General features: G+C 36.6%; 3 protein-coding genes and 1 pseudogene across 4 annotated transcripts in view; 3 read left to right on the top strand and 1 right to left on the bottom strand.

Annotated features, from left to right (window-relative positions):
* Positions 1-2,919: 2,919 nt before the first annotated feature.
* LOC127645366 (charged multivesicular body protein 5-like) lies at positions 2,920-12,481 on the top strand. The gene is made up of 9 exons (XM_052128961.1): positions 2,920-2,937; positions 10,063-10,207; positions 10,309-10,413; positions 10,520-10,566; positions 10,780-10,873; positions 10,979-11,050; positions 11,381-11,489; positions 11,576-11,691; positions 11,789-12,481. The coding sequence occupies exons 2-9, from the start codon at positions 10,142-10,144 to the stop codon at positions 11,837-11,839; spliced, it is 660 nt and encodes a 219-aa protein (XP_051984921.1). The 5' UTR covers positions 2,920-2,937; positions 10,063-10,141; the 3' UTR covers positions 11,840-12,481.
* A 2,180-nt stretch (positions 12,482-14,661) lies between these two features.
* LOC127645303 (BAG family molecular chaperone regulator 1-like) lies at positions 14,662-18,388 on the top strand. The gene is made up of 7 exons (XM_052128876.1): positions 14,662-15,284; positions 15,666-15,791; positions 16,303-16,385; positions 16,503-16,616; positions 16,719-16,826; positions 17,551-17,613; positions 17,713-18,388. Exons 1-7 carry the CDS (start codon positions 15,248-15,250, stop codon positions 17,800-17,802), a joined length of 621 nt encoding a protein of 206 aa, XP_051984836.1. The 5' UTR covers positions 14,662-15,247; the 3' UTR covers positions 17,803-18,388.
* Positions 18,389-18,712: 324 nt separating this feature from the next.
* The window catches only part of LOC127645305 (myosin regulatory light chain 2, smooth muscle minor isoform), a 352,700-nt gene continuing 345,254 nt past the window's right edge, over positions 18,713-26,158 (bottom strand). Inside the window, exons 2-5 of one of the 2 annotated variants that reach the window (XM_052128880.1) lie at positions 20,453-20,493; positions 19,642-19,849; positions 19,402-19,563; positions 18,713-19,156 (exon numbers count right to left, since the gene is read on the bottom strand). In XM_052128880.1, coding sequence (XP_051984840.1) covers positions 18,984-19,156; positions 19,402-19,563; positions 19,642-19,825 — 519 coding nt within the window. In that variant the 5' untranslated portion in view covers positions 19,826-19,849; positions 20,453-20,493 and the 3' untranslated portion in view covers positions 18,713-18,983. Of the gene's footprint in view, positions 19,157-19,401; positions 19,564-19,641; positions 19,850-20,452; positions 20,580-26,158 lie in introns of those variants that run through there. The other variant, XM_052128879.1, reaches the window with a different exon arrangement.
* Positions 24,499-26,158, top strand: part of LOC127645666 (myomesin-1-like) — a 28,748-nt pseudogene continuing 27,088 nt past the window's right edge.

Here is a 26,158-nt window from a genome sequence, read left to right as displayed (position 1 = left end):
ATTAAAAATTTGTGAGGTAAATTTACCTCACAAATTACAACGTTCCCCTAACGTTCCCATATGGTTCTCATTTGGTTATTTTTTGGGGAACCAAATAAGAACGTTCTAGAAACGTTCTCTGTAGGTTTTCTTTTTTATAACCTAAAGAGAACGTTCTGGGAACGTTCCCTGCAGGTTGTTATTTTATAACCTAAAGAGAACCTTCCCAGAACGTTCCCTGCAGGTTATTTTTAGGTTTAATTTTTATAACCTAAAGAGATAATATAGCCTATAATGTTGTAATCCAACAGCATAAAGGGCTGCGTTTCCCAAATGCATCAGCAGGTGCAGTTGTAGGCCCATAGCATACCACTCAACCATTTTGTTCACGTTTTTCATCTGTAGAACAAAATTAATAAAGATTTCTGTTTACTAAATTCACTATGAAATGGGATGGTGGTGAATGCACAAAAATACTTTACATGTCGGCAGACATTAGAATGAATCTTGTCTTTCTGTGTACAAAATGCATTATTAAAATGCATTTTTATGTATATTTTAATACAACATTTCGAGAAATTAGGCAGGTCCAACTTGAAAGCATCATGGTTTCAGGTCCTGTGTTCACATGTCAAAACTTGGAGTAATTTGAAAATGTCAGATGGTAATTTTATTTAATGTTTATTATTATTATTATTATTATGGGCGAAAACGGACTTCTAGCCTACAGGTCAACAATATGCCTACACTTCAAATCTAACTCTATTTCTAATATAAATGTATATACAATGTACGTTACGAGATTATTTAGACTTTAACAGAGATTATTTCATTCTATTTCTAGGAGCAACACAAAAAAACTTCAAAACACTGAAGGCGACTGAGGTGGAAGACCAAATTGGATTGGCCCTGAAATTTGCCCCACACAGGACTTTAAAATGGTAAACACACTGTATCAGAATTTATTATTTATTTATTTATTTATTATTATATGCGTTCATGTTAAGTGCATTTTTGGGAAACGCACGTGGATTTGCCGCGAGCGTTCGTAACCTTCCACGTAGAGAGCGCTCTCAAGAGCTAGATAGCCTACATCGTTATCGGGAAACCCGGCCCAGACTAGATGCGACTGTCACTTCATGACAGAAGATTGTTTCTTTAATTGTTCATCTAATTGTTTCATCCAATGTCCATGTAACGCGTTGTCTTTTCATTTTCTTGTTAAATTTGCAGATAACGGTGTTGGGAGTAGGCTATAGGCCTACACGTTTTGAGCGGATCGTGAAGATCAGCACATTGTATATTGTATATAAATTAATTGTATATGAATCAATTTTGGTGTAAGTTATAGGCTACAGTTTGCAAAAAGATAGTTTTAATTAAAATGTTTGTGCAATTTTATTTATTGAAATATTTTCATGTTAAATATAGGCTACCTGTTCCTTAATAAAGTTTGTTAACGCTGTGTTAGTGACTTATTTTAGGTTGATAATTAAACAATGAATCAACAAAAACATGGATTGTGTGCTGATTTAATTATTTAATACAAACTGATTTAGGCCTACTTATTTTCTGTAATATATTGTAGGCTAATAATAATATATTCATAGGATTCTTAAGTGTTTGAGAATAAAAATGTAGAATATGTTGTTTGTAGACCTATAATTTGTGTACAGGCATATCAGGATGTAGAGCTTAGGAAAACGTTCGAGGAACGTTCTGGGAACCTTCCGAGAACCTTCCGGGAACGTTCCGAGAACTTTTCGGGAAAGTTCCGAGAACGTTCCCCTAACCTATAGGAAACGTTCTATTAACGTAAAGAAAACTTTCCTAGCTAACCAACAGGGAACGTTAGAATGTTTGTTCAGGGAACGTTCTGGGAACGTTCTGGGAACCTGAAAGTAACGTTCTGGGAACCAAAAATTGTTAACTGGGAAGACCATATGATATGATAACCACCTGGCTATTGCTCTGTTGCAGGTCAGCAGACCTGATTTTGCGGGACACGAGGGAGAGATAACTTACTATTATTGTACTAGGTGAATAAATATTTATTTTATATTAGATGTATTTTTGCAGTGATGTTAAATGTTAATGCCGGCGCTGTGAACGTCACTCAGGGTCCACGATACAAACTAATTTTAACAGCTAAGACCTACTCAATGTAAATATAATGAAGAGAAAATAATAATCTAATCGTTAAAAAGCACATTTCCAAATAAGCACATCAATTCCATTATTAAAGACTAGAAAGATTAAATGTGTTGTTACCGGATTTAGTGCATCTTGAATTAAAAAGATTTGTCTGATCTGGCTGCTTCGAATAGGGCCTTCTCATTCATTATGACTGTAGAACTCCTGGAAGGTGTAGGTGTTCACTTACACCAGGAGTTCACTTTTGATGAGGGCCTCTGTCCACGCAGCGGTCTTCAGTGAAAACACCCTCCCCACGAACGCGTTGGTGACAGGAATGCTCAAAGATATCAGAGCTGTCATGTTTAGGGCACTGAAATGCTTCAGCAGAGCTGTCCGTGAAACTTCGGTGGCATACCCTGCACTATCCTTTTTTAGGGTTACCTGTAACTGGTTTTAACCATGTTTTCTCCAATTCTTTATTATACGAACAAAGACACTTTTTCTTGTCGGGAGCTCCGGATAGACCCATTTTTCTGTTGCAGTTTTTTTGTAGTGTTTTCCCGCTCTGGCAAGAAAAAAAGGCTGCGCTGCACATGTTCAGTGTTTTCTTATTAACTATATTTTATAGTGATTTTGTAATTAAAGGACAATGAAATAAAATGATGCCGAAATAATAATAAAGATAAAAAATTATACAGACAAAATTGAAATGCGGAACACTGCTTATGATTTGCGGGATGCGGAACAAAGCTCCCAATTTCGGGACTGTCCCGATGGTCACACCACAAGACCTGCGTCAGACATGCTTGTGTCGCGTCTCGGGTGTGTTACGTCATAAAAATTAAATATTTAGGTCACTGTATCAAGTTAAATATAGTTTAATACTCAATCTTTAAACACATATTGAGATCCCTTAGTTCGCATTTGAACCCTTAGTAACGCACAGAGCCATATAGAGAGAGAGTTGCGACAACTCCATTGACTCCAATGGAACGTTTTTTTTTTTTTACAGCAATGGCGGCTCGTGGAGCCTCTCAATAGTTCCCGCAAGTAGCAGCAAACACATGCCGCGCCGTAGAGATGCAGCAGAACAAACCGTTTGCGACGCACTTTTAAAAGGTGAGACGTTTAAAGAATAATATTATCTTATTCTGTATATTATCAGTACATCTAAATAAAAATAACTTGTAAATTAAAACCTTATAGTTGAGTATTACTCATTAAATTAGGAGATAAGGGATGTTATCGGATAACTAACAGATTAGGCAAGGATTGGAGCTGGATAAAGTTAGTAACGAACACCCTTGAAAAATCTGTTCTCTTGATTCAGTTTCATCCATTGTTTTTGGAATTAGAGAAACGGAGTCTAAGCATATATGTTTTGCAGGGTGAGGTAAGTTGCATATTAGTTCAATATAACGTTTTTTCTCCTCTCCATGTCAGTGGGGAAGCCATACATTCGCACACCATTCTCTGAGCGATTGGCGCATCCCCATGCAGCACAGCAAACCATGGTGAAGACTATGCAACGACAACATGAAAGAAAGGACACATACAAAATGCTTGGCATGTTATTTAATTTATTAGAAATGTATTCATGAATTGCTGTAAATAGTTATTGCATTTATTTGAATAAAAATACCAAAAAAAAGTAATATCGTAATATATTATTACAATTTAAAATAACTGTTTTCTATTTTAATGTATTTTAAAATGTAATTTACTCCTGTGATGCCAAGCTGAATTTTCAGCCTCATTACTTTTGAACGGCAGTTTATATACGAGTATGCTTAAGTTGTTTTAAAGCTGAATATATTGTGTATATGAATAAGTATTGTAAGAACTATACATTAGATATATAATATTTATAATACATAAATAATTATATTACTATATATAGAATTGTAAGAATGGTAAACAATAAGCTTCATTTCACTAAATTTTACATTTCCGTAACTGCTGCTAATAGTTCATTGACCCATTGTGCAGTGCGAGCTGGAAATCACCTGTCACCAGCCTGTCTCTGTACTATCTGAAAAGTCATAAATATGACATTAGTTACCATGAGATTAGTGAAAACAATGAACATGAGGTAACATAAAAAGGCAACAGAAACCCTAGCCTGAAATAAGTTGAGGCAAATAACGGTAAGCGAACACTAATCCTCAAATATTAGCTGATTTGATCTTTAAAAAAACAACATCGCTGTAACAACATACTCATGCTACATACATATGTCAGTGTGTTACATAAATATATTTTTTATTTTTTTTTATTTAACCTTTATTTTACCAGGTAGGCCGATTGAGAACAAATTCTCATTTACAACGGCGACCTGGCCAAGATAAGGCGAATAAATGTGCAAGACAACATACATAATAAGTACACAGAACACAGAAGTGCAAATTACTAATTACAGTAAAACACAATACGGCAATACAGGGTCAAAAAAGCAGGATAAGGTATAAGTGAATTCTGTTGAGCAGCACAGCTAAGGCACTAGCGAAAATATTTTACAATTTTAAAAATATAAAGTACAAAATATATATATAACATTTTACTGGATATTCCAGGATTAAAGTGTGTCTAGCAGGTAGATCATTTGAGTGCATGAATTATGTGACCACAATTATGGAAAAGAGCATTTGAGAAATATCCGAGCAACAAGAGTAGTACAAGAAAGTCAGCAGATATGACAATAATGCAGGTGAAAGAGGCCCACTGTGCAATACGGGCATAGGATAAGGTAGAAAAGTTGAGGACAGTTAGCAGGTACATAGATCGGACAATTGTTCAGAAAGGAGTAGTTTAAAGGCAGCTGGTGATATAAGTGTTTCAAGTTTTAGGGTTTTTTGTAGTTCATTCCAGTCATTGGCAGCTGCAAACTGGAAGGATTGACGGCCGAATGTTGTGCAGGCTTTCGGAGTGACTAAGGCGATATACCTACTAGATCGTAAACTGCGAGTAGGTAGAGCGATGGTAACTAGACAGCTTAAGTAAAGGGGAACTTTGCCAAGCAGAGACTTATAAATAAGTTGGTACCAGTGAGTTAAACGCAGAGTAGTTAAAGACGGCCAACCGACTAAAGCATAGAGCTTGCAGTGGTGGGTGTTGTAAGGGGCATTTGTAACAAAACGTATGACGCTATGATAAATCACGTCCAGTTTTTTCAGCAGAAAGTTTGAGGCAGTTCTATAAATGACATCGCCAAAGTCGAACATTGGAATGATAGTCATTTTCGCCAAAGCAAGTTTGGCAGCATGAGTGAAGGAGGCCCTGTTGCGGAAGAGGAAGCTGATTCTAGAATTAATTTTAGATCTTAATTTGTTAATGTGCGGCTGGAAGGAGAGAGAGCTGTCTAACAAGACACCTAGATATTTATATGTATCAACATACTCTAGTTCAGACCCATCCAGCATGGTAATGCTAGGTAGACAGGCAGGTGTTGGCAGTGATCGCTTGAAAAGCATACACTTAGTTTTACCAGAATTTAGTAATAACTGAAGGTTTCGAAAGGAATGTTGAATGTCATTGAAACTCTCCTGGAGATTTTTGAGCACAGTATCTTACGAAGAGCCTGACGTGTACAGGATGGTATCATCTGCATAAAGATGGATCTGAGAGTCACCAGCAGCGAGAGCCACATCGCTGATGTAGAGGGAAAATAGAGTCGGCCCGAGAATCGAGCCCTGTGGCACCCCCATAGAGACAGGCATGGGTCCCGACAAAAGGCCCTCCGATTTAACACGCTGGACCCTGTCGGAGAGATAGTTGGAGAACCAGGTGAGGCAGTCATGGGAAAAGCCCAGGCTATTGAGTCGGCCAATAAGAACACGGTGATTAACCGAATCAAAAGCCTTGGACAGATCGATATAGACGACTGCACAGTATTGCTTTTTATCAATAGTGGCTATGATGTCGTTCAAGACCTTTAGGGTAGCCGTGGTGCAGCCATGACCAGCACGAAAACCAGACTGCATAGTGGAAAGAATGCGGTGGGATTCCAGATAACTGACAATTTGTTTGTTGACCAGTTTTTCAAAAACTTTGGAAAGACAGGGTATGATGGAAATTGGTCTGTAACAGTTGGGGTCAAAAGTGTCTCCTCCTTTGAACAGGGGAATGACTGCGGCGGATTTCCAATCTCTCTGGATTTCAGAAGATAAGAGAGAAAGGTTAAATAGACTGGTGACGGGGGCAGCAATAATATTTGCAGATAATTTTAGAAAAGAAGGATCCAGATTATCCAGCCCAGCTGATTTGTATTGGTCCAAGTTTTGCAATTCTTTGAGTACCTCGGCTGTCTGAATAAGGGTAAAGGAAAAGTGTGTGGAGGGGGCTGGGCACGGAGGCATTGTGGTTGTAGGGCAGCTAGCTTTAGGGCGAGTATCTAGATGAAAGGCGTGGCCGGCTTCAGCGAAATGCTTATTAAAATTCTCTAAAATCTTAACCTTATCTGTAGTGACAATATTATCTAATTTTAGGGCTGTAGGTAGTTGAGAGGAGATGACCTTGTTCTCCAGAGTTTTAACAGTATCCCAAAACTTTTTGGAGTTGGTTTAGCAATAAGCACATTTCTGTTTAAAGAAGTGGGCCTTTGCTTCCCTGACTACCTGAGTATATCGGTTTCTGGGCTTGTTTGAGGCTAGCGCGGTACGCCACAGAGTGTTTTTGTGTTGATTGAGAGAGGTCAGTTCTGTGGTGAACCAGGGGCTGTATCTATCTTTCGTTCTGAACTTTTTAAAAGGGGCATGCATATTTAAAACAGAGAGAAATTCACTTTTGAGGTACAGCCAAGCACCCTCTACTGACGGAATGAGATTAATGTTTAACCAAGAAATAGCATTCAGATCATTTAAAAAAGCCTGTTTGCTGAAATGTTTTAGACAGCGTTTAACGGAGATGAGGGGTGGTCGTTTGACCCCGGTCCCATTACGGACACAGGCAATAAGACAGTGATCACTAAGATCCTGGTTATAAACAGCAGAGGTATATTTACAAGGCAAATTAGTCAGGGCAATGTCTATAAGGGTTCCCTTCGTCGCTGATTTGAGGTTGAACCTGGTAGGTTCATTTATTATCTGTGTGAGGTTAAGTGCATCAAGCTTAGAAAGTAAAATGACTGGGGGGTTGAGCATATCCCAGTTTAAGTCACCAAGCAATAAAAACTCAGAGGATAAGTGTGGGGCAATGAGTTCACATATGGAGTCAAGGGCACTGCACGGAGCTGAGGGGGGTCTGTAGCAGACAGCAACAGTAATAGCCTGGTTCTAAGATAGCTGGATTTTTAAAAGTAAAAGTTCAAACTGTTTCGGTACAGATCTGGACAAGATGACTGAGCTCTGTAGCTTATCTCTACAGTAGATTGCTACTCCACCACCTTTCGTAACTCGATCTTGCCGAAAAATATTATAGTTGGGAATTGTTATTTCAGTGGTGTTAACAGACTTCCTAAGCCAGGATTCGGATACGGCTAGTATATCAGGATCGGCTGAATGTACAAGAGCTGTAAGTAAGTCTAGCTTTGGGAGTAGACTTCTAATGTTGATGTGCATGAACCCAAGGCTTTTACGTTCACAAAAATCAGTGAAAGAGATTGCCTGGGGCTCGGAGAAGGCACTAGGGGTTTCAGGGTTGAGCTCTACGTCTCCAGATGAGCAAAGGAGACGAAAAATAAGAATATGGCACATGACTTTAAGGACTGGATGTTTAGAACAGCGGGTAGCATTATACAAGGAAAAGGGCATCAGATTGTAATACAATAAGTGGAGTGCAATATGATAAGCCAAAGGTATAACAGTATGAGTGTTCAGCTGAGGTAAACCTAAGTGTAAAGTAATAAAAAAAGAGATTGCATCTCTGGACAGATAAAATATGCCAGAGGTGCCTGGCTCTGTAGTTAATAGAGTAGAGGAATTAGCATAATTAAAGCAGAGGGGGTTAAGTAATCTACATGAGAGTAGGGCAGTGAAGGAAAGCAAAAACAACAAAAAACACGACATAATTTGGTGTAAACAAAACAGGAAAATCACAAGTAATAGCGAAGACTGAGCAAGGACAGTAATCGATGTTGAGGTTGAGGCCTAATTTAAACAAAAACAGTACCGTGATGTATGTTGTTATTATCCTCCAGCCTATGGTATGCAACCACAGCTAATCAACAAACCAAGGTGAGCTGACTGAGATGCATCGGCTGTATAATGAAACAAATGTCCAGTGAAAGTCCGGTGAACACGTAGAGTAGACTAGTGGACAGTCGCTGTTTTAAGAATTTATCGCTGTGTTGATAATTAGCCGACGACAACAGGGAGACAAGCTATAAGCAGAGTCCGGAACAATGCCGCTAGCCGTAGTTCGTTAGCCGTATGTCGGATCCATTCCAGGTAACTGGCTGGCTATGATGATCCTGTAGTACAAGGCAGCCATTGTCCAGAGAAAAAATAAAAATAATCCAGTGGGGCAGCAAAGAAGTCCGGTTGTATTATGAAGAATCTGATAGAGCAGTGGGAAAAAAAAAACCTAAGACCGCTAAGCTGGTGATGGTGCGCCGCGCGGGTCAGCAGGCGAATCCGGGATCCAGGGAGGCGGATCTGGGGAGAGAGCTATCCGGCTGGCTCAAAACAATATGTGGAGGCCGCTAGCTGTAGCTGGTTAGCTAGCTATTGGCTAGCCAACGCCGGTCGGCGTTAGCACAATAATACCACACAATAGAGGAAAGAAATGTTGACGGACAATTTCTTAGCTCGTAACTTATAGAGTCGTAGGCGAAGGCAAAACAAGGACTTGTATACAAGGACAAAGACAAAACACGTCTGCACATTTACGCCATCTTGGACTCCATTTTGATCCGATACCAGAATTGGGCTGTTAGTGCCCAAATATAAAATAAATACATTTATTGACTACTAATTACCAGAAATCGCAGTTCTGTCACTCTACTCTAACAGTTTGAAATGTCCGCCAAAGCACTTCCTGGAACTATCTGAAGTCTACGTGAATCACGTGACGATCAAGCATTTAGAACTTCAGTTGTCGCAACTGGCTCTAGTAACGCACATAGACATAATAAATATGTCTATGGTAACGCATATCTGTGTTGTTTTCTTCACTGTATAAACTGTGTGTTGCTCACCTGCTGAAATTTCACTTACTGCCCTCTCGAGTATACAGGTGGTACTACAAGCATGTGATTAAATGCGTTAATAATTTTAACGTGTTATTTTTTTGTATAATTAATCACGCGTTATTAACGCGTTAACTCAACAGCCCTAATTTTAATACTAGATGATTTTCCAAAAAAGTGTCCCATTTAAGCTGACATCACCCAAGTCATCCATCTTCCATCTCTGACTAGAATGGAGTTATTTTTCTTGTGATAAACATGGTTATTTCAACAGATAATATGTTTCACAATATTGCTCTTCAATATAACCGTTTCACAAATTACTTCTATCCTATTATGCATTTCCCCCCACTCTCCCATGTTGTTTAACTCACTAACTAATGAAGATATTCCTAACATACTACAAATATATATACATTTCATAATATAATAAAATACTATCAACAGCTTTTAGAAATTTTGAAAGGATTTGCCCTTTCTAAGGTTTGCAAATTATAATGAGGGCTTTCATTAGAATGTGAAATTCTTATGCAAATTGTGACTATTAATTAATAGAAATAATTCCTTACATTCAGTTGACCACTTTGGACATTATTTCAAAACCAATATTAATTCTAGCCTACTTCCAACACAACAACAATCGTCATCTTGAATAATCGTTGCTTAACTAATAATAACAAATTAATTATTATCGAGAGTCTGCGTGTAAAAAAAGAGAGGGCTATTCATGTTTAATAAATGAGTGGTAAACTAAAGTACAAAATTGCAACTGTACGGCTTGTCAATGTGAAATGTTTGTCTTCTGTGACTTTTATTATGGTGAGTAACCGGAACAAGCCTGATGTGATGCTTTGTATTTAAATACCGTTACAAATCAAAACAGAAAAGTCAGTCCTGTTAAAAATGAACCGAATTTTCGGTCGGAGCAAGCAGGCGTCTGCTCCCAACCTGTCAGACTGCATAGGCAATGTAAGTATCTTGTAAATGTCTTGCAGAAGCTCAGTGCACCGATTTGATTGTTTTTCTCAGGCATAAATACACGGTGGCTGTTGTGTGATGCCCCCATGTAGGTGGATACGAGGATCGAGTCGATCGATAAGAAAATAGCCAGAATTGACGCAGAGCTAATGAAGTATAAGGACCAGATGAAAAAGATGAGGGACGGACCTGCAAAAGTGAGCATCAGAGACGCACGTTGTTGCAACATGATGCAAACTCTCATCCTTGCTACTGTATATATTAAACAGTTCTGTAAGCGCGAGATTTACAATCTCTTTACAGAATACAGTGAGACAGAAGGCGATGCGAGTGCTGAAACAAAAGAGGATGTGAGTTTTTAATATAAAATAATTATATAAATAACACGTTATTAATAGTAGGCTTCATATCGTATTCAATATTTAATATTAATTAAATAAATACATTGCATATTACAATATATCCAAAAAGTTCTGCTTTCATTGTGATATAAGATGTGTTATAACGTGTTAAAGACTATGTTAAATTGTATTATTTATTTTGTTTGATTTGTTATACTATAGGTATGAAGGCCAAAGAGATCAGCTTACCCAGCAGTCATTTAATATGGAACAAGCCAACTACACAATCCAGTCTTTAAGGGACACCAAAACAACGGTAAAGTCTTAAGTCATTATTTCACCTCTCTGGTAGTATCATACTTCCAACCATTGAATTTGTTTTCAGATACATTTAACCATTATGTAATCTATACTTTTGTAGGTGGAAGCTATGAAGATTGGAGCTAAAGAAATGAAGCAAGCATACAAAGAAGTGAAGATTGATCAGATTGAAGTGTGTAAAACAATCGTCTTGATATTTGCTGTTTGTACAGTATAATATTGTTTTAACATGATCGATATTAAATCACAAGCCTAGAAATGTAACATTAGGGGGGCGGGGCGGGGGGTGGGGGGGGCAATAACCTAGGATGGATGGAGGGGCATTTAGCGGTGGTTTTGCTCAAGGGTTTCTCCAGCGCACTCGCGTTACGGTTAAGGTTAGCACCATGATGCGAAGTGCTTCACTTGCACTTGGGGGCAAAGGGATTTGCCCACCACAGCACCCCCCTAGATCCGGCCCTGGTAAACCATGATGACTTATTATTACCATTGTGACTGATAGGACCTTCAAGATCAACTGGAAGACATGATGGAAGAGGCCAATGAGGTGCAGGAATCTCTCAGTCGCAGCTATGGCACACCAGAAATTGATGAGGATGAACTAGAAGCAGGTAGTTTTGTGTATGTACAATAGGTGTAGTTGTGTACATGTATTTGTGTATTTGCAGCTTAGGGCTTCACTTTTGTTCTGTTTCAGAGTTGGATGCTCTGGGAGATGAGTTACTGCTTGACGATGACAGCTCTTACCTAGATGAAGCCTCGCCTGCACCCTCCATTCCTGAAGGAATGCCCAGTGACACTAAAACCAATGAGGTACAGATTGCATTAATAAAGTGATGACTGAACAAACATATTCAGTAAAATGTAAAACATTTGTTCAATGGAAATTCTATTTGTGTGTATTTTTTAGGATGGCATTCTGGTTGATGAGTTTGGCCTACCACAGATCCCTGCTACATAGAGAAGGATAACCCCACTCCATTGTTTTGTTTATGTATGTTAGAGGGAGTTTTTACCTAAAAACATCAGTATTGGTGTATGGTATTGGATGGTCTAGATTGGTATTTTGGCCTGTCTATCACATGACATTGTTAACTGTTTCTGTTAGTTGTGTTTGCATCACCTCATCCATAACCTCACCCTTATACGTGGCTTACAGCGGCTTTACTTTGATACTTCTACCTGTTAACAAGTAACAAATTACATTGTTGGGACTGGCAGCAGAGAATACTACAGTAAACCTTATGGATAACTATGGGTGGGCCAGGATTGGCTGAGGTGTGCTCGGGCTAGCCAACCTGGTCTCATGACAAGTCATGATAATAGTAAAAGATGGAAAATTGTACGGGTTGACTTTTACTCCCATAGAGAAAAATAAACAAACCAATGAACAATGTTAAACAATTGTTCATAAGATTAACCCCTAACTCAAACCTAAACATAAAGTCTAATCCAAACCATAAACCTAACCATAATTTGAATAGTAAAATAAATTTTGTGAAACACAGCAGAAAGAAAACACCAGGGTTTGGAATGAGACAGTATCGTTATTGACTTACATCAGTCATTTGTATTGTATAGCCTAAATAAATATGAAATGATTTACCAGATTTATTCAAAGACATTTCCTTTCTTAAAATAAAATGTTGAGTAGGAGGCTAGCTAAAATCTGATGCATGTATTGTATCGATTTTTTAAATTCAGTTTTGTGATTGGTTGGTCTAAAATATATACTTTATCCTTTTTACTATTAAATATCCTCCCTGCCCAGTAGGTGGTGATATGCATGAAGAATGTGAGTTGCCACTAACAAAAGAAGAATGTGAAAGTGGAGATTTATAGGAAAATAAGGACTTAAATATCGATCATTTAGCTTCTGAAGATGTAAATTAAAGAGTATGTCGTGTGTTAGCAGGGTAGGGTCTTATGAATAACTCTTATGCTTCCTTTATGTCCTTTTGGAGCTTCAAAGTTTTGGCCTCCATTCACTTCACACCATGGACCTACAGAGCAGAGATATTCTTCTAAAAATCTTTGTCTTTGCTCTGCAGAAGAAAGAATGTCATACACATCTGGGATGGCATGAGTGTGAGTACTAGATCATTTGAATTTTTGGGGTGAACTATTCCTTTAAGAATTGTGATTATCTCTATCTGAGATGTGGACAGTATTATTGAGGGCACTGATCATGTCCATGTTTGCAGAAAAAGGTCATGCTAAAATTAACGCCCCGTTGGACAAAATATTTAGGGCAGTGCCCCCTCTCCCTCAGAGCATAGAGCACAGGTTTTTCATCTTTGCAGACCCAGGGACCCTCAAAGTCCCAGGCTCTCAACCAAGCCAGGGACCCCCAATAAAAAAAAAGAGATACTAAAGATATCTCTAACTCCTTATAATAACTTTTGATTAACCATTGGGCGTAAGAAGGCCAACTGGGGTTGAGTTGAAGGCGGAATTTAGCGATACTCGTGCTGCTCTTCATTCAATTCGGATGTGGGATATTCCTAATAGAATTCTATGAACTCCTACCATAAAGGAATTCCATTGCCAAATGCTTGGAAAATGACGTTTAAACCACCAAAACTGGAACACTTCCGATAGCATAACAGGGATTTGAATGTTTCCTTGCAGCCCAAATGATAAACAATGCTGCTTCTCTAGATCATCAAAAGAAAGTTTAATTTACCGTTAAAGTACACCTGTCTCTGCAAACGATTGTTAATCAACCTTTAATATCTAGTACTGTAGGAACTTTGACTCATTGATCGATATAATTTTTGTAAATGTTTATCAATAACTTTGTACATCTCTGGGTGCCGAGAAATTTGTGTGGCGTCACACACCTGCATCTCAGTGTAAAAAATTGCGGAAACATTACAAAACCTTTAAGATGCACAATGGACAAAGCAGTGCCAAAAGGAAGAACTTTCCATGGTTCGAGATCATGGACGGTGTGCTGGGACATCGTCCTGCTATTAGTGGAGAGACAACTCGGGAGACCATTGCAGTTTAAGTCGGTGAGTTGTCAACTTTCATTTAAATTATCTTTCTAGCTAAACAATGTTTCATACAGTATTTAAACTTGATTTTAGTGTTGAGTGTTTGTTTGGCCCTGGCCCACATTGGCCAGACAGTGGAAAAGCGGCTACTGGAGAGCCTTGAAAGAGAAACAGTTTATTACTGTACTGTATTTTGAAAAGCTAAGAGAGTTTTTTTTTTCTTTTCTTTTTGGATTGAATTTCAGAAGCAAGTTATTTACCAATGACTTCCATTCAGACGTGAAGCATCCATCTATGTAATCTAATTATTTTACTCCTCCAAATTCTGCAATACAACAAAAAGGCATTTTTACAACGTCAAATTGAAATCAAATTGTCACAATTGTTACCAGTACATAGCCAGGCATACAAATTAAATAACACACACAAAATATGAATGGTTATAGGGGTTATATAACAAGAATAGTCTAAAATATAATATGATTACAGCTTAAAGATATTTAAAAAAAAAATGTAAGGCTGTACAATACTTGGATAGCTCAGTTTTAAAATTATGCAGGTGGGGTGGGTTTTTAAAAATCAACATTTATAGATGAAAAAATGTGACAAGCATCGAATTATTTAAAACAAAATAAACTTTTCCTTCTCAATTATCCCAAGAAACACGAGTGATGACAGATATTTATTTATTTTTAACAAATTGTATCCATCATTCCAAAAGGTCTGCATTAAATTATAAGAGGGGGAAAGACCGATTTTCAGAGGTTTCTACATCAGTAAATAGACCTTTTTCACAGACGGTGATTGCGCGTTCCCGCCTTATTTAGCAGCGTAAATCTCGCAATTTTGTATATATATTTTTTAAAATATTGAGGGTACATTTATAACATTAAGATTTGTGTTATATTACCCTGGAATTAGTTTTAAAAATTCATTACAACAGCTGAGGGGGTTTCTAAAACAGCTGCTGAGAGAGTGACAGTAAAATTGGCACCTTCTTTCACTTTACTGTCTTCATCTACCTTACTTTTTCCCTCTTCAGAAAAGACATTAATTAACTCATTAAGAGTGAATTTTTGTCTTTTGGTCTTGGAGCAAATGGGTAAGTGAATATAATATTTGCTGTGATCTCCGGTTCACGTTTACGCTGCAAATTTTAACTTTCGCGTTCCAAAACCCCGAGTGTGAAAATGGTCTATTACTCAAGTAACATATTTTTGAATTAACAGTTAATTTTTACAATCAAATTTACGTTAGCTGGACCCCAATGTATAACGAAGGAACAAGAAAAGGCGTGGCACCATGCGTCATTTCCGGTTGCATATGTATACACAGTGAAGTAGTGAGGAGATAGCTAACTGTGTGCCGATATGGCGGAAAGCACCTTGACACTGACAGTTGCTCATGGTAAAGATAACTGACCACCTTTTATGTTTCACAGTATTGAGATATGTCGAATGCAAAAACAGTCGCTCTTATTGTTGATTATATTTTATACAGTTTAGAGACAGTAGAATTGAAAATGAAGCTAGCTGCATCTGTAAATCAGTTGAACATCACTCTAAATTACAGACGTTTGTTTCGCTGTTAGTAAAATACCGAAGCTACGAATTTACATGTTGACTTTTAGATTAGTTCACCGCCTTATTAAGGTAAACCTTGTGATTATTGTTAAGGATGGTTTCGCAGAAGCAATGCCAGCTACCTCTCTGACTTGGTCAGATATCATTGTGACTATTAAACCTGTCCAATCCAATGCCTATGATTTAATGGCTGTTTTTATCTCAGGCACGGCCAAACACAACATCACTCTAACTGCACAAGAAGGACACGAACTATTATTAAAAGATTTGTGTGAAACGCTGACCGAAGCCACAGGAGTACCAGCACCATCCCAGAAAATTATATTTAAAGGTAACATGCTCTGCTTTAGGCTCGAGATTAACGTGCACCTCCGTTCATATATATATATATATATATATATATATATATATATATATATATATATATATATGTGTGTGTATAAAGTGTGATTCATGTCATTAAGAAAACAGTTTCACAATGAATAAGACACCCTATGCCTTTGGGCATCATACATTATCGTAGCTAACTAAATTATACCAACTGACATTTTAAAAACACGTCCACGCACGAAAGACAGAACTTGAAACGAAACTTAATGCCTAATTTTAACTGCAGCATTTTTGTGTTTTGTCAAATGAGCGTTCAATTTTTTCATATGAATCTACCAAGGAGGTCTATATACCTGGAAAAATCTTTATAATAATATTTGCGATTTAAATGTTGCTTGCAATAAATTTCATAAAGTTTATGACTGAATGTAATATCTGCATCAATGAAATTGCACCAGTGTATAACTCACTGTATGTTGTTCTGACTTGCTTCATGCCTTCTCCAACTAAAGGGAAATCTTTGAAAGAGATGGAGGAATCGCTGTCTACCTTTGGAATAAAGCAGGGTTGTAAACTAATGATGATTGGAAAGAGGGTAAGATGTGCATTGTAAATAAATTGACATATATATTTTTCATTGATTGAAAAAGCCTTGACAATATTGTCTTTGGGTCAGTTTGAGTCAAACAAACCGCTTGCTTGGTTTTAATAGAACAGCCCAGAGGAGGATGCTGAGCTTAAAAAGCTCAAAGACATAGAAAAGTCAGTGGAACAAACAGCCAAAAAGCTTGAGAAAGTGGATGGTGAACTGACTGGACTAAAGAATGTAAGACATAGAAAATGTCATCTTAAATGTCCCTGTTTCTCCTTATTCATATGCTTAATACTTATTATGCGTAATATTTACTATTCAATGGATAATTTCCAGGGCTTTCTTGCAAAGGAGTTGCAGGCCGAGGCGCTTAACAAAATGGACCACAGGGTGAAAGTAGCCGCTGAGCAGTTAATGAAGATTCTAGAGGAGATTGGTGCAATGGTAATAGTGATTTTTTTGCAGATTTAAAAGAGAGAAAGAAAAGAAATTCAATATTACAATGATGGCTGTCTACTTAACACGTTAATTTTGTGTGATTAGTTATATGAAAAATAATGCATTATAAAAATAATGCAATTAATTATGCCCCCAGTCTGTACGTACATTCCGTATTAAGAAATGTTTTTACCATCGGAGCAATTCAAGCTTAATGTACCACCTTCATGCAGTAGGGGAAAGTCAGCACTCCAGCTGTACGTCATAACGCAACCAAAGTGAGATGCTCCAAAAGCAGCCGTCTGATGCGTACAATTAAAACTAGAGCAGAGGAAAGTAGGCCAATAATAGAGTTATCTTCAGTTACATGGAAATAAAACGAATAGAATTTTTCACTTTTAAAGCCATTTTTGTATTGTCTAAATGCTTTACTTGTCAGTTGCCACAATATGATATAATATATTTATCTAAGTTATAATATTTATTAGGCCTATATATTATATTTACAATTATCTTAATTATTCTTAATTACCTTTATTTGGGGGGCCTTTTTCAGTAAATATTGGTATGCAATTGATTGTGATTAATTCTATTAATTAATCTGCAAACCATGTAATTCGATAAATAAATAAACTATTAATAGCTGTAATTACAATTATTTATTTAATTATTAATTGCAATTGCTCTGTAATTCACTTTTAATTGTATTGATAAACAACCTTATTTACAGAGATTGCCTGAGAGTTTTAGTGATTGCAGGATGAAAAAGAAAGGACTTGTGAAAACTGTACAGGTAGGAGTTTAACTTCTCAATATAGTGTTTTAATTAAACACATTGACCTCATACTATAATATACAAATTTTAAAATGTTTTTTAAATTCTCATACACAGGGTTTCTTAGCTCAGTGTGACAAAATTGAAGCTGGAATATCAGATCACTTGGCCAAGATTCAGACCAAAAATTTAGCTTTAGCAGAGTGATCATGAATTCTTCTGATATAAGTTGTTACCTGAGTTGCTCTGTGAGCAACTGAAGAACCCAAGAGCTTCAGCACTGGAGGTGGTCCTGCAGTTTGCCTACATCCCATGTCCTACACATACCTGCCCAAGGAAGAATGGAGAAATTAAAAAAAATATCTATTTTCTTCCAAGTTTAGATTTTTCATGTTAACCAAGTGTTGTAAATGCTTATGGCTGTGTGAAGTTTAGTGAAGTATACATGTGATAAAATGCTTTTACCATCTTGACAGGGTGAACCATTGATCAACACTAGTCCCTCTTTTATTATTCTATTCTATTATTTTGGTCAAAGAGAATAATGGTGCTACAAGATTGTCCTTGTAAAGGATCTCATCTAATTAGGTAATCTGATTTATATGTTTTTTTTTTTTTAAAGGTGTTTGTATTTTTAGTTTGTTTACTGCTTATAAATCAGCATACATAAATGTGCAGTAAAAGTTTATTTATGAAGAAATTGAATTTGTATTGTTGTATTTGTTTTTTTTTTTTGTCATGATTAAATCTCAGGGTGCACAAAACCACAGTGGTGGTCTCCAATATTGTCGATATGTTCTTAAAAGAAATAAAAGAATGTCAAGACAATTTTCTATCATGTGTTGTCACAGTAAATTAAGCACTCGTCTCATTTGGTAGTTTGTCCTCTTAATTTTCTGTATAGTCCAAAATCACAGAGTTTATTGTAAATTGCAGTACCTTATTTGTAACATACAAACTAAAATGTTTATAATTCTAAAAACTCTGGGGAGAAAGACCTATTGCATCTAACTGACTTTTTCCTGCACCAACTGTCCCACATCGACATTTGAACAGACCTTACTTCAAATAGTTTATTAATTACAATATGTAAATGTCCAGCAACTCCAGGCTACATTTAAGTCATCATTTCAGAATTTATTTCCCAACATTTAAATACAAGAACAGCAGAGGTTTGAGGTTTATACTTATGTATTTATGTGTGTTTCATAATTATGTACAAGTTTACTTATACTGTTCAAGAGAAAGTCCGTAAGTAAGTCCAAATGATCTTGCCTTTCTTACGCATCCCCTTGCACTAACCCATGAATATGGGAAAAGGAGACGATTAAACATGTTGTATTATTACAGTGTAGTTTACATTAGTGTCAGTAGTGCCCTGCCCTGTCCTAATCATCCTTGTCTTTAGCACCATGCTTGAGGATGCGCGTGAATTCCACATAGTTGAAGTTTCCTTTCTTGTCAATTGGGGCCTCTCTATACAGCTCATCTACTTCGTCGTCTGTGAACCTGTCCCCCATAGTGGTTAAGAGCTCCCTCAGATAGTCCTCCTGAATAAAACCTGGAACCAGATATTTAGCAAATGGGTTATAAATGCAGCACCTTACTGAACAAAAGTGTCATGTATTATATACATGCTAAAAATAAATGCAAACTGTCATGTGCTTTACTACAAATAGGCCTAAAACCAAATACAGAAAATAATTTTTGTTTTGGTGATACAGGATAATTAAATACATTTAAATAGTTATTTCAATCAATAAATTGTTATTTTTCAGTAGATTAGTGTTCATTGGTCATGCTTACCCGTAGCCTCCTCATCAAAACAAGCAAAGGCATTTTTTATAACATCTTCAGGGTCTGTGCCATTAAGTTTCTCTCCAAACATTGTGAGGAACATTGTGAAGTTTATGGGACCAGGGGCTTCATTCATCATTGCCTCAAGGTATTGGTCTGTAGGGTTCTTACCTAGTCACATAATAATAACCTGTCAGTTTGTCTAATTAAGGCTTAGTTTTTTGCTTACGAACTCTTCGTTATCCTTACCTAATGAGGCCAACATATCATGCAGATCCTCCTTATCTATGAAGCCATCGCGGTTCTGGTCAATCATATTAAAGGCTTCCTTGAATTCTTGGATCTGTGACTGGTCGAACATGGCAAACACGTTTGAGGTGGCCCGCTGGGGGCGCTTTTTGGTGGTTTTCCCCTTAGCCCTTTTGCTAGACATTTTGACAGCTCTGTAATGTTAAAACTGAAATAGAGACAAAATACTTGTTAGTCTTCCACATAATAAAGAGTATAAACACATTCAGAAAAGATTACAGGAGTACACGTTTTATTAAAAACAAAACATGCTGCCACATAAATGAGAGTCCATCACTTACGTTCATTCAGCATTCACGTCAACCAAAACAATGACTTAAACCTTATTTAAAAGAACACGCTTTTAAGATTAAGAGACTGCTGTTGTGTTTGTGGGACTATATGTGGTTTGTTTCCTTGTTTGAATAACTGTGTTAACATTAGCAGAGCTAACTGTTGTCAACAACTGAACACAAAAATTGTGTAAAATTTTTTTCAATATAAGCATCTTATTTTGGGAGATAATCTGTGTTCGTCCACATTTACGCACAGAAAAAATCTGTATAAAAGAAGTAATGGCTTAACAAAGCTTGTTTTGTTGACAAGAAGCACAAGAACACAATCACTAATACGCTAGCTAACAAGGGAAGTGTCTTGTTTGTATTAAGTTATTTGTGGAGTGAGAACAGATGTAAAATTATATATTAAAATACAACTCAAAATGACGAAAAAAGAGGCTCATGATGTCTTAAATTAATAAAATTACACATACCTATCCCGGTAAAAATAGGTAGGACGCCTCAGCAACGGTTGCCACCAGTCACTCACAGGAGCCCAACTGCACCCCTCTGAATGTTAGTGCAATGGTAAAGTCCCATCGACACAACATTACATCACGGACAAGTATATCCCACGAGTTGTACTGTAGGGGAGCAAACTATCATACGGGAAGAATGCACTGATATATATATATATAGATCAGTGGAAGAATGCCAAAGTGAATGGTAAAAGAACGGTGGTGTATTGTTACAGTAAGTTGGTTATGTATTAGTGTCTGTGTTTGCTATTATGATGTAGGCTATATGGATTATAGGCCAAAAGCCTTTCTTAATATAAATACAACATTTAAATGTGAATAACACGTAGGCTATTTCAAAAAGGTGTCACCTCCAAACTTTGCTATTTTTAATAGCAATAACTACGTGTGTGTGTGTGTGTGTGTGTGTGTGTGTGTGTGTGTGTGTGTGTGTGCGTGTGTGCGTGCGTGCGTGTGTGTGTGTGAGTTAACTAGTTAAAGTAAAAAAATGCTTATCAATTAAATTTCGCGCATTACTAGATTTCACAGTTTGAAACAGCTTGCTATCTGGTCAGGGTCTAATTTTAACAGGCACAGTGGCCATACAAGGTCGTGCCTGTTCACTGCAATCTGCAGAGTGGCAGCATCCTTTTTTTTTCAGTGGAGTATTATGATATTAAGACCTTATAACTCTGAACAAAGAATGTGTCTGTTAAACTATTTGGGAAAATCAAACAAAGACACATACTGCAAAACACATTCAATTATTTAATGATTCTTTTCTTTATTTTTTTTAAGACTGATAACTGAAGGGGAGGGGGTGTTTGGAATGAATTCAGATGTTTATAATTATGTTTATTTAAAATAACACTCAATGGGAATTGTACTTGAGGCTCCAAAAGTTGAAAGAGAGAGAAAGGGTTCTTTTGCCAATCAACCTCAGGATGTCAGGATCCTTAAATCTACAAAAGAAACAGCAGGATCGGGACCTTGAGACACACTATGAGAGCAGCTATCCCCAAAGCTCCCTGTTGTCTGTTAGCCATCAGTCTTATGCTGCTCATGTGAGTGGCCATGGGTAAGAGGACATAGGGGACAATGTCCCTGTGCTCATGCTGCCCTGAAGAATGGTCCCTTACTACCCCTGACCTACAGAGCTGCTTTTTAGATATCAGTGCTTTTTAAAAAACATTCTGTGCTTCTTTTCTAAAGAGCACTTCTTATTTGGATTTATAAAGTATATGAAGTAATTACACCATAACCCTTTCAGAATAACCCAGTGACAACTATTTGTTTGTTTTTAAATCAGATCAGCACCTCCAAAGAATCTGTGTTGTTTTTCAAGATAACTATTTACAAGCCTTTCTGTTACCCTAATGTAACAAAGAACAAAGTACACAATTACATTTTCATTTAGAATCTGTTATCAGTTTCATTTCATGATGATCACAAATAGCGATTGCAATAACAACATAGACTAACAATATCAATATCAATAACAATAACCAATGAATGTAGAGCCAGATGCAATGGGATTTAGTTTTTATATGACACAGAAATAGGAAGATTATTTCAACTTTCCAGCTGGTATTGCAGAAGTACCTTTACATTGTTCTCAGGCCTGTGTATATTTTGAGCATTAGGACTATGTTCATATACTGCATTTAGATCAATGTTTTTGTACAATAGAGGAACCTATGTGCTGTTGAGGAAGACATGACCCTGTAACAGGAAGAATCTAAGCCTCTCTGAGAATAAGCCAAAGTTATTAATGGTCTCAAGGAATATTTATGGTCCATGGGACATGAAATCACAGTAGTTTGTCTGGACTGTAACAGTACAGAAACTGTACAACATTTTGCTGAGCTTCCTGGGAGCGAAAGATTGGAAAAATTAATCAGAACTGACAATATTGATTGAGTTAGAAATGTTGTTAGAAAAGGAGTTAGAAAATAATATTGTTGTTATTTTCCAGTAATGGTTTTCTGATGGCTGCTATTTTATTTTTAGCAATAACAAATATGTCTGACATGAATGTAATGACTTTTAAAAATCTACCCATCTACATATATCTTTCTTTGATGCTTTTATTAGCTTAAACTTCATAAGAACAGGTGGCAAAATATGACAGCACTTCCGTTTTACTAAGAAACAAATACTGCCAATGACTGGAGGCTCTCTATTCCAAATATATTTTTCTAACGACGTAGGAGATAAAAAGATCAATCTCTCAGATACAAGACTGGTATTCAAATAGAGCTCTGTTTTATCTATAAACCAGTCTAAAACCCTTAATACTGCTGGTAGTTGTGAATGAATATCAATCATTAGCATGAAGTTTTAATTAATCTCCACTCCACTAGTGCTGCTGGATTTTCTTTTCAGTTTTAATCATTAGCATACCAACAGTTTTATCCCCTGCTGACATCTATTTCAAGTAGTGTTTTGTTTGTCGTCTTACTTTTACCAACAATCTGAACATAATATATGTATTAAGAGAGAGAGAGATAGAGAGAGAGAGAAACTATTTATTTAATAATAATGAAAAAACAGCAACATGCTGAGCCAATGTGCTGTACACAATAACAAAATCCCAGAGCATTTATTTTGCCACCAGAGCATCGTACATAATATTAATTCAACTGCTTTTCAAAGTGCTGCCTCTTTCAGCATTTTAATTAAATTTTTACTAAATGCTTAATATAGTGAGCGTCTCTGCTAATATTTACCTTCCACTAACACACTAAGATCAACTTTCAATGACTCAGTTTCACCCTATCCCATTAACCCTTCTGAAATTTTGAAGAGTTATTGAAGCTTTATGGACAAATAAGTCCAACAATTGTGTTTTGTTGAAATAATGTCAAAAGTATTATCCATCATCTACAAAATCTTTTAGTCATGTCCTTGGTGCAGTTTGCCATTTTAGTGTACAATCTAATCTGACAGTTCATTCATTGGGTTGACCGATGTTGACTGTTGTTGAGGCACAAGAATTCAGGGAAGAAGAAAGAGGAGAGCGTGATCCCAAAAAAGACAAGAGCTCTTACCATTTGACAAAGAAACAAGGTCATTGGATACGTTGTGCCAGTCTTTAAGCAGATGATTGCTCTGCAAAAACATAAATTCCTTTCATTTAAGTTTTATTGCTGCCTTTAAGTAAATTCAGAGAGGAGCAAAATTTACAACAAAGTTAATTGTGCTTTGAATTCAGATGTCTTGTGAATTAAATTTGAATGAAGAAAATCACTTTAAAACTGTTAAAACTCATGAGGTTGTGTAAAAATGGCCAACATTATTACAACAATTAATGGTTGGAAACACCAATGTTGTTAATAGGAAATCATGTTTACAGTGCATAGTTGTGCAACACTTTTTCAGTCCAATTATTGTTGATTATCAGTTTGTGAATGTTCTGGGGCTCATTGTGATTATTTTTACATTATCAAAGTAATGGCAACTGTACCTTGCAGATAACCCAGGATTAGTGATTCAAGAGGTATTTTAGCACAAGATGAAACTCATTTGAATTGATTGTTGAATTATTCCTGAGCTGCTTGCTGTCAATGGTGGTTTATTGTTCCCACTGATAACTTCAATTACATCTGATTTGCCATGCTAACGATAGCAAATGTAGAAATGTATCCAAACCGGATTTACACAATGACAATAATAATGGTTTAATCTGTGGTGAGCAATGACTATGACTAGTCCTGAACATTCTGCCTTGTGAGTTCCAAAAAATAAAGGTTGGGAACTACATGAGGATAAGTAAGTAAATTATGATAGAAGTTCAATTTTTTGGGTGTCCTATCCCTTCAACTGTTAAAGGGGTTAATATTACTTGATTTTACATTCACCTACCATTTTTTCTCTGTTTGGCCAAACCGTATTTTGAAGGAAAGCTGGCTGACTAAATTATTTGTTACATGCAGTTCATTTTCTCATGGAATGATTCCAACAGGGTTAGTATTTACACAATTATTTGACCCAGGAATATTTTGGGGGTTTATTTACACAAGATGCATTAGAGAGAAGAATTTCAGAAGAAGATGAATCCAGACAGTTTAACTCATCCCCCAGAGTTCACTGTGAAACCATGTGGCCAGACCGTGTGGGAGGGGAAGAGTGCAAAACTGCACTGCACTGTGGCTGGATGGCCCAAACCCCACATTGCCTGGTCAGAAAAAACATAATGCACGCAGAACACTGTTGGAAAATCTTAATATCAGTACAGTACTGGATAAATGTAATGCATATGCATAAGACCAATGTACATTTGTATTACGATATTTTGATGTCTATTTAATTCTGCTTTTCAGGTCCAAAAACAATGTTGTAATTGATGTTAAGGCTCACCCTGAGAAATACATCAGAGAGAGCCAATACAACATGCATTCTCTGGAAATCATAAAGTAAAGAAAGTTTTAATTCATTTCAATAATATCTATGAAAGTTTGTCTGTGTCACTTTTTTTTCATTAGATTGCAATAAATGTGTGGGAAGATTTAATTCTTTTATTACATCATTATCAGGCAAAAGATAAACATGAAGGGCAAATATGACTGTTCTAACTGTTTTTTTTATTTAATTAATATTATAATTATTTTATATAACTCTATTAAATTGAAATTATATCAAAATTAGTATTGTGTATCGCAGCTGTGATTTTAGTGACACTGCTGATTATCGGATCTCTGCACTCAACATGAAGGGAGAGCGTTCTGCCTTTGCCCATGTCATTGTTGAAAGTGAGAACTGCACCTCTTGCCAGTTTACTTAAGGCTTTACTTAATGCTTGACATGTGTCATACTGTCATAATGAAAGGTTAAATTTGTTCCTTAATTATTAAGTAGTATGCTTTGTTATGCATTGTTAGTTTTTTCTATTTAGTTAAAGATGAAGTTTGCTTAAATAAAATACTTAAAATTATACCAGTTTATTATGCAGAGTAAGCCACAAGTAAGCCATTTGTAGGCTGATTGCACCGAAAAGTGTAAACACTGTTTCTTAGTGGAGTTATGATTGTTTGAGCAACAAACAAAGCACTTAAGTCCATGTTGTTCTGGGGGGATTGTCCCTGTAATAATTGCACTGTAAGTCACTTTGGATAAAAGCGTCTGCCAAATGCATAAATGTAAATGGCAGAGGGTGAACACTGGGATCCCAGTGAAGTCTCCACGCTTTGCCCTGTTTGAGCTTGCTGGGGGTTATTATCAATTATGACAAAATTTAGGAACATAGCGTGAGTATGACAAAAGAGTTTAAATTCTTATAAACCAAATTTAATATTTTCAGATAAATTGACAGGCCGTCTGCAAAAAAAAAAAACAGCAGCTCATGGTAACCTGTTTCACCTTGTGAACATAATTATACAAAAACACAATATTCTGTTTTTGAAGCGTGGTCCTCTTCAATGTATTTAAGAACTCTAAATTGAAATCTGCACTGCTGAACACAATTAATGTTCCTGTCATACAATGTACAACAATCAGATGATGCATATTTCAGTTGGCCTAAATGTTAAAGTAAAATGTGATGCTTTTCATTTCATTCAAGCTGACTAAAATGTCTCGCACAACTTTTTCGCTCTTGCATAGTTGACTCAAGAGATGAAAAGCAGCCAATCCCAGTGTGAAACATAACCATTGTGCAGTGTAGATGTGTAACGTTGTTGCTGG

The sequence above is a fragment of the Xyrauchen texanus genome, chromosome 6 (genome assembly GCF_025860055.1).
Source record: "Xyrauchen texanus isolate HMW12.3.18 chromosome 6, RBS_HiC_50CHRs, whole genome shotgun sequence".
NCBI lineage: Eukaryota > Metazoa > Chordata > Actinopteri > Cypriniformes > Catostomidae > Xyrauchen > Xyrauchen texanus.
This window is presented reverse-complemented; position numbering and strand designations above follow the sequence as displayed.